The 9,602-nt window shown below is 34.2% G+C and overlaps 1 protein-coding gene across 1 annotated transcript in view; it reads left to right on the top strand.

Moving 5' to 3' along the window:
• CTNNA3 (catenin (cadherin-associated protein), alpha 3) overlaps positions 1-9,602 on the top strand; it is a 1,271,003-nt gene that overhangs the window by 277,980 nt on the left and 983,421 nt on the right. Inside the window, exon 7 of the mRNA XM_004680853.2 lies at positions 8,678-8,881. Within this exon, the coding sequence (XP_004680910.1) occupies positions 8,678-8,881 (204 nt within the window). The remainder of the gene's footprint in view (positions 1-8,677; positions 8,882-9,602) is intronic.

Consider the following 9,602-nt stretch of genomic DNA (forward strand, 5'->3'; position numbering starts at 1 on the left):
CAGCACTGAGAAGCTAAAGCCACTTCAGGATGAGTTCGATCCCCACTCTGCAGTGTACTATATCAGTCTGCCTGTTCTGCTCCCTACTCTGTCTCTGGTGATCCTTTCACTGCCCATGCACCTTTGGCCTATACACCAGTTCTATGCATAAATATAGAACTTTTAAAAATATTTAAAGTTTTTTGAGCTTACATAACTGTTTGCCATTAATCAATCTTAATTATGCATCTAATTGCCTAGTGTTATGCCTGGTTGGCCTATATTTAACTTTTTATTCACATATCCACATTGTAATTATATATATGTATATTTGACTAATATTTTTAATTCCTCTAGGTAGTGAGTCCTGTGAGGAGGGATCTATTCCATTCTATTTTCAATTCAAAGTGCAACATCTGACATGTGGAGATGAACTCAATGTAAAGAAGGAATAATTAAAGAGAACTTAGGGCTTGAGATCAGAGCACAAGCACGGAGACAAATTAGATTTGAGAAGAAAGAAATAGGGTGAGAAGGAAGAGAAAAAGGAGTTGGAGATAGAAGAAATGAAAAAAAACACACACTGAGATAGAAATGAATGGACAAGTTTATCAATAGACTCATTTCTGTTTTCCTGGAATAGTAGAAAGTTCATGTACTGGATGTTAATAAAGTTGGATTTACATCCTAAATCTTCTCATTCAGTAGTAATTCTGGGATTAATAGATTCATGATAATGCTTCAAAAAGTGGTTGGTGATATGAGACACTGAAAGCAACATTTTGTGGTGGTTATAGCGTGGAACTTGAACTAACTTTGGATAGAACCTTGCTTTTACTTACTAGACATGTGATCATAGGAAAGTTATTTAGACTCTTCATTCTGAGAAATAGTATTAAGAAAAGTGAGAAATCAAATTCATTAACCAAAGAAGTTATGATAGGGTGAGAGAGATGAGAGTAGAGTGATGATAACAACGTAAATCTGTTCATAGTGAGTTAGGATTCAAACCCAGGTCAATGGACCCAGGACTTACTGATCTCTTAATCTTTAACTTAACTGCTTCCTTAAATACAGCTAACAATGAACTTGGCAATCTTTAAAAATGATAATTTTCTGTCAGCAGAGTACTGGGAGAGTAAGTGTATATAGAACAGAACCTAGAAAGAGTGAAAAGTAAGTTCTGTGTTCAATTGAGATCCTGAGAATATAGCATCCTGATTTTTTTCACTGAATTTTTGCCTTCAAAACACAATGAGTGCTTTACCATAAAGCTATACTTCAGAAGAGATACTTCTTTTTCATGAGCTTTGATTTTTTTTATGAGCTTTGATTTTCAATAAGCCACTTTATTAAGCCACAATTGAGGTATGATTGACATTTGATGTCAATCAAATGCTAGATGCTATGAGGCATACTATATACACAAGTAGACATTATTACTGTCAAGGCCATAAACATATTCATTGCCTTGCAAAGTTTCCTCCCACCTATGGTAATGAAGACATAAGAACACTTATCATAAGATTTATCTTCTTAGCAATTTTTTAAATATACAATACGGTATTGTTAGCTCAGAGGCAGATGATGCTATGTAGTAGATCTTCAGAACTTGTTTATTGCTTAACAGAAACTTCAGACCCATTCACCTCTCTTTCTCATTACCCCTCCCACCAGTTCCCCAAAACCTATATTTACCTCTGTGATACTGTGAGCTTGACTGTTTCAGTTCCTACATATAAATGAGATATTTGTTTTCCTACATCCAACTTTTTTCATTAAACATAATGTCCTCAAGATCCATTCATATTATAACAAATGACAGGATTTTTTTCTTTATTTTTGTCAAAAACCTGAGTAAAGTTTTATTGTATGATTATACCACATTATCACTCATCCATTGATGGACATTTAGTTTTTTCTATTACTTGTTAACAATGCTCTCATGAACATGGGAGGACAGGTATTTTGAGGACCTGCTTTTGTATCTGTGGATTAACACTCAAAGTAGAGTTGCTAGATCACATGGCAGTTCTGTTTTAAATTATTGAGGCAATTCCATATAGTGTTTTATAATGCTATGCCAATTTACATTACAAGTAGCACTGTTCCGGGACTTCCTATCTCCATATTCTTACCGACGTGAAATTTTGCACACACACAAACTTCTAATAGTTGGTAGTTGTGTTTTATCACTTTGGTGACTTTGAAGATGAAATTATTTTCTTAATTTTTTGACTATTTTGTTTTTCAGCATAGAGAAATACCTTTAAATACGGTATCAGCCTCACTCCTTTTTTTCTCCTTCTGATGCTCCTATATATGTAATTTCTTTTGTACTTATTCTCTGGCTCCCATAAGTCCTGTTGGTATCTTCATTTTTTACAATTCCTTTTTTTCTTTGTCTTTTCACTCTTTAATTTCAAATTATTTGTCTTAGAGTTCACTGACCTGTTCTTTTGGGTGATCTGGTCCATTGCTGAATCCGCATAATGGATTTGCAGTAAGTGTTTGTATTCTTTAGCTCTGGTGTTTATATTTTTTGTTTTTGTTATATAATGCTTTCTATCTTTTTACTAAATTTTTTTCATGCATTGTTTTCTTGATTATTTTGAATTCTCTATGTTCTTTCCATCTCATTGATTTCTTTAAGATGATCATTTTGATTTTCTTATAATTAGTAAATCTTGAATCCTTGGGATAGTTACAAGAGCTATATTATATTCTCTTACGACACCTATTCTCATGATTCATCATATTCCTTGGAATCCTTCATTGTTGTTTTCACATTTAAAGAAGCAATTACTGCTTCCAAACTTTACTGCCAGATTTCAGAAAAATCTTTACTAAGTATTCCGGATAAAGATATTGAGAGTCTTTTAGATTCTTTAAGGTTGCATGCTCCCTTTCCCTTTCTTTTGTTATTCTTAAGGGAGGCTATCTTATGATGAAGACCTTATCTTGATTTGTAAAGTCCACTCATGTTTTGGGAACCTCCTACCACTTCTTACCAAAGGCGATGGTGAGATGTGTTCACTGTTGTGCATCTTCTCCTGCTCCATCAGATTCAGCAAGGTGCTGATATTTGTGTGCTATCTGTGGGCACTTGTGCACAATCTGCAGGGAAAGAGGGAGCATTGACTGCTGAAGGTGGGGTGCATGGAGATTGTGGGTCCATGCTCCAGTTATTATTATCTGCTGCTGCTGGATATTGACATCTATGTACTGGTTTCTGGGAGCTCTCACCTCTTTTGTTTGCTGTTAGCTGATATCCTCGATGTTCTGGCTGTAGACAGATGGAAATGGGCACTTGCGCAGTTTTCCACAAGCTCAGGAAGCTGAGCACACACTTGGCTTTCACTTTACCAGCTGGGAGAAGTTGAGGGCCAAGATAATCTCTCTTGGCCTTGCCTTGTGGTGCCTTGGGAAAGGAGTAACAATAATAAAATGTTCTTCTTATCCTTGTCAATGCTTCTATTCTTTGATTTTTTTTTTCCTCCAGTGAACTGTTGAAACCTCTCAACTGTACTCCCAGGCTTCCATAAAGATATCCTTGTCTATGGCCATTAACATCTGCATTCAGTGGGGAATGAGGTGTAAAACCACCTATTTCATAGTCTAGAAGCGACAATTCTTTATTTCAGTAAGTTTTGAATAAGTCCAGTGGTAGTTCATAGAGTATTAAAGCTATTTAAAATAACTCACCTTTTGGCCCTCCCTGGTGGCGCAGCGGGTTAAAGCACAGCACTGAGAATCTAAAGCCGCTTCCTCATGAGTTCGATTCCCGCCTGCCCCGGAGGTGACCACATGGCGTGGCAGACCTCTCCTGGCCCGCCCGCTGCTCCCCTTAGCAGTGTACTTCGTCCATCTGCCTGTTCTGTTCCCCGCTCTGTCTCTGGTGAAGCCTCTCACTGACCCTGAGCCTCTGGCCTGCACCCCAGTTCTGTATGCACAAATAAATAAATCTTAAAAAAAAAACTCACCTTTTTATTGATATGATACAAGGCTAGTGAAAGCTGTTATAGGATCCTAGTTTTAGACAGCATCATAAAACCTATTGACAACTATAAGTTGTCAGAGTAGATGAGTAAATGATGGTTTGAGTTCAGATGAACTTAAAGAATCTGAGAGTTTTAAAGATGAAGCATGTAGAATTCCATAACTTAGGACATTTTGGGGAATGACCTTGTGGAACAAGGGTTGATGTGAACTTGATCCTACTGTAGATTGTGTTCTGACTTGAAAATACAGTCAGAACACCTAAAATTATTACTTTTTTCTAACAGTACATAGTTGAACAGATTTAAAACTGAATCAAGTTTTCTATCATGATAATGTTGGAGACATTATCTCCAGCTAGCTGTTTCTATCACATCTTCTAATTGCATTTGAGTAATCAGAGTAATTCTGTTATCTTTAGTGTCTTTACTTAATGATGCTACATTGGAGAGACATTTTCAAAAAGGTTTTAATTGCTGTTATGAAACATTGGAATGGAAAGTTTGTACTAAATTAGTGAACCAAAGAATGACATAGTAAAAAACTTCTAGTTCATATTTTACACTACATCATATAATATATAAACATTACACAGAATCATTTTTTTTCTAGTTATTTTAAAATGAATTCTCCCTTGTTTTAGTTTGGCCTTAGAGTTGTAGCTTTTAAAGTTTTGAAGTGGCTATGTATGGGTCCACAAATTATTATATTACAATGCTAAGTATAAGATTGTACTTATACAAATATTTGTTACTATACATGCTTATATAACATACATATCTACAATATTCATATACCTCTCTGTGTCTCTATCTCTGGGCTTGTCTCTCCCTTTCTGTGTGTATGTCTCTCTCTCTCTCTCTGTGTGTGTGTGTGTGTGTATATATATATATATATATATATATGTCATATATAAGTTTATGTACTCTGAAGAAGATATGTTTTAATTTCATTTTCTATGAAGATTTAACAGAGCTTCTATATGGTAGTAACTCTTTTTCCAATTACCACTATGCCTGGAACTGGAATAGAATTCCTCTTCTGAAGTTTTTAATGAAGAAATATAATCTCTTACTCTCCATCTTCTCTTCAGAGACTGTAGATTATTTTGTCTTCTATTGCCTGAAGACTTATCTCTAATGGAAATATTAATAATAGCCTATCACACAAAAGTAACCTCATGAAGATAACGATAGAAAAAGTCCTTGCCTCCCTCCAAAAGAATATCTGACAATCATAGGGACACTAATTCCACTACACCTAAAAATTGGATACCATTGTGACATCAGAGACCAAACACTGTACATAAGAGACACAGAGTAGGGTCATGTTTCATTACATGGGAGATGAGCACAGAGAAATTACTGGGTTCTGTGGTTCAGGTTAAGGGATATAGGTGGTGGGTTGCTGACTCACCCAGGGTTCTTGGAGTTGACAGATTGAAAATAGTAGATTAATGTACTATACATCAAGGAAAAACAATATGGAGTTTCTGGGTGCTCCCCAAAGGCTTGGTCACTGGTAAGAAGACAGTGCTCTGGATGGCACACCCCCTTTCTTCTCTTTTAGGGCTGGTATTGACATTACGGAGTGTACTTATAGGATCAGACTATATTGTGTTATTTATGTAATGCCAGAGAGTAAGGATATTGGTAGGGGAGAAAGGAAGATTACCTTTAAAGAAACTCCTTGGGGCTTGCTTTATTTTTATTTTTAAATTATATGTGTTTCTTTTCTTTATTAAAGTGACTTTGGTTTACATTTCTGCACATGATTTAGGGAAATTGGTTCATACTGCCTCAAATACATGTTGCCACATTATCCTAAATATCACTGTCAAAGCACCCATAGTCTTTTACTGTAGACCATTGGGCCTCATCACTCGTTTGTTCCTTTCCACCTCACACCTTCCCATCTATTAGCTTTAATTATGTATTCATATTTCTAGTGACTTTTTTCACTTGGCATAATCTCCAGTTTCATTTTTGTTGTTGCAAGTAGACTTCATCTTGTTTACAGTTGAGTAGTATATTACTGTTTGTATATACCAAACCTTCTTAATTCATTGCTATGTCAATGGGCATACAGGTTGTTTCCTTAACTTGGCTATTTTGAATAGTGTTGCAGTGAATGTAGCAGTGCATATACTCCTTCAGATTTGTGGTTTTCTTTGGGTAAATAACTTGGAGTGGAATTGTTGGATCACATACTAGATTTGGCTTTAACATTTGGAGATACCTCCATAGTATTTTATATAGGGGCTAGACCAGTCTACAGTCACTAAAAGTATATGAAGCCTTATTTTCTTCACATCTTTTCCAATATCTGATTTCTGATTTTTTTTTTTTTTTTGGATGTTGGCCATTTTCGCTGAGTCAGGTACAATCTCCTTGTGGTTTTGATTTGTATTTCCCTAATAAGTGATGATCACTTCTTCATGTGTCTGTTGGTCTCTGTATATCTTCTTTGGAGAAGTCTCTGGTTCTTTGGGTCATTTTTTAAATTGAGTTCTTTGTTTTCTCTTTTTGAGTTGTATGTTTTTATAGCCCTTAGGCTCCAGTTCCTTATCTGATATATGATGTGCTAAAATTTCCTCACACTCTATAGGTGTCTTTTGGTTTCAGTATTATTTTCTTCCACTGTATAGGATGTAGTCTCACTCATTTATTTTTGCTTTTGTTTTTCTTGCCATTGGAGTATAATCCCTAAAGTTATCCCTGAAGTCAATGCTATGGAGTGCTTTGCATATGTTTTCTTCTATATATTTTTGTGGGCCATGATTAAAAGTATTTAGTTAACTTTAACTTATTTTTTTCTATGGTGAGTGTTCTAGTTTTAGCATCTGCATGTAGTTTTCTAGATTTCTAATCACCATTTGTTGAAGAGTTTCTTTTCTCCATTGTATACTTTTGTCTTTTTTATCATCAGCTAACTATTCACATAAATTTGTATTTATTATTGTATTTTCAGTTCCATTCTAAGGGTCTGTGAGTCTATTTTAATTCTGACACCATATTGTTTTGATTTCAATAGCTTTGTAGTATAGCTTGAAGTCTGGGAACATGATATTTCCATTCATATTTATTTTGTCAAGATTTCTTTAACTCTTTGGGATCAATTTTTGGTTCCACATAAAATTCATTAATGTTTGTCTGATACTTTGAATAATTCTATGGAAACTTTGATAGGGATTGCATTGAGTCTATATATTGCCTTAGGCAAGATGGTAATTTTAAGTGTTAATTCTTCCAACCCATGAGTATGGAATACCTTACTATTTCCTTGGCTGTTATATTTCTTTTTAACAATGTGGTATATTTTTCATTAGTAATTATTTCATTTCCTTTGTTATACTTTTGTAAATGAGTTTGGTTTTTTTATCATTTTCTTGTAGTTCATTACTTGGACATAGGAATGCAACAGACTTCTGTAAATTGATTTTGTAACATGCCACATTACTAATTTTTGTTTCTAATAGTTTCTACTAGATCTTTTAGTTTTTTTTATGTAAATTGTCATGTCATCTGCAAATAGTGATAATTTTATTTCATTTTCAATTTGGATTTCTTTTACTAACTATCTGTAGCCTAATTACTCTAGCTAGGACTTCGAATACTTTGTTGTTCGGTAATAATGAGAGTGGACATCCTATTGTATACCTAATCATAGAGGAAAACTTTCATTTCTCACCATTGAGAAATACATGTGTTAGGAATAACCAGTCTGTATTAGACATGTATGATCTTTATGTTGAAGTATATTTCTCCTATTACATTTTGCTGTTTTTTTAATCAAAAACATGTACAGAACCATGCCAAATCCCTTCTCTACATCTATTGAAAATAGTTACTTGAACCTACACTGTACCTTAAGCCACATACAGTGTTGTAAATAATGTTACCTCAATAGAAAATGATGCAATTCAGAAAAAAAAGAAAAGGTTTCAATAGCAGAAAATAGCTAGAAAGTATAATAGATCAATAGGACCATGGTGTTTAATTTTTTTAAGTGAATAAAGTTAGGAATTCATTATGTAGGTCAAAGTTAAGATTAACTGCATTATATGTGTGATTATAGTGAGGTAAATAAAAATAACAATGAATTAGGTAATGTAAGACCTGAACACTTATCTGAGCTTCACTTCCTAACCACATGGTGACACTGAACAATAGTCTCAGTGTCTCTCAATATTAACTGAAATATGTAATTAACAGTCTTTGCTGTATGTCTACCTATAGAAGTGTCAGGCTGAAATGATATATATGAAAGTAAACAGCGAAGCTCTTCATAAAGTTGACTATTATTAATAATAATTAATATGTGCCAGTCACTGTATTAAGCATTCATATCATCCTTAAAAGTTTTATTAGTCAAGCACTATTAATACTTCAATTTTACAACTTAAAAAGTGAGGATCAGAGGGTATACATCATGTCAGTGAGCCCATTCCATGAGAGTGGGACAATAAGATTAGAATCCAGAGCTGTATGATAGTAGAAATTACTACTCATAATTGTATAATTTTTGCCACTCACCTGTATAGTGATTTGCTGTGTAGACTTATGTGTGAACCAGTTAAGGTAGTAATTTTTTTTTCTTTTTATGTTCACATCTTAATTGTAAATGTGAAAATAAAATATTTATTTCTGTGAAAACTAATTCAGTAGAATTCTAACCATCAAAATTTATTCATTTTTAGAATTTAATTGTCTTGGATCCGCTCACAGTGACAGAAGAGGAAATAAGACCATCACTAGAGAAACGTCTTGAAGCCATTATCAGTGGGGCCGCTCTGTTGGCTGATTCTTCATGCACAAGGGATTTCCACCGAGAGAGGATTATTGCAGAATGCAATGCTATTCGTCAGGCTCTCCAGGACCTGCTTTCAGAGTACATGAGCAATGTAAGTGATTGGTTTCTTCCTCCATACTGGCTGTGTGCAGTGGTTCTTTCTGTGTGTAAACTATGATAAATCACAAATTATAGTTAAGTACATGATTTTATAACAATTAGCTTTCTGCCTAGGTTGCTCATAGGGTACAACATTGAGATTGGAATTTCTAAGGACAAAATCTAACTAGAGAGTTGTTTACATGTGGTTGTTTTGTTGGAAGCAGTACTAGATTTTGTTGGAGAAGGGAGCCCAGATTGGAGAAAGGAAACTGGAGTGGTATGTCAATTTAAGGACTAAAAGTAAGATGAAAAAGGGCAGGTTGCTTCGGATTAAAATGGTGAGTAACAAGGTTAGAATTTAGATAGTATTGGATAAAGTCAATGCTGTAGGAATTGGGAGCCACTTATTGAAGGTGTAAAGAGTTCATGTAATTTGGATTGTTTTTGAACTTTTTCAAATATGACACAGTATCAGATTTTCTTGTGGTTTTAACTATCACTCAAGGGTATTACAAATTAGATACATGAAAAACAGTTGTTTCATGGTTTTTTTGCTTTCATTTCATATGTGTTCATAGGTGATATATTTATTTCATATATCTGTATATAATATGGTGTATCTGATTATCCTTACATTTAAATTTGTGCTATTTTTAAAATTGTGAAAAACATCTAAAAACATTGCTATATATTGATCCTGAAGTTTCCTTAAATAATAGAGCTGAAAAAAA

The sequence above is a fragment of the Condylura cristata genome, unplaced genomic scaffold (genome assembly GCF_000260355.1).
Source record: "Condylura cristata isolate star-nosed mole 26May11 unplaced genomic scaffold, ConCri1.0 scaffold00011, whole genome shotgun sequence".
NCBI lineage: Eukaryota > Metazoa > Chordata > Mammalia > Eulipotyphla > Talpidae > Condylura > Condylura cristata.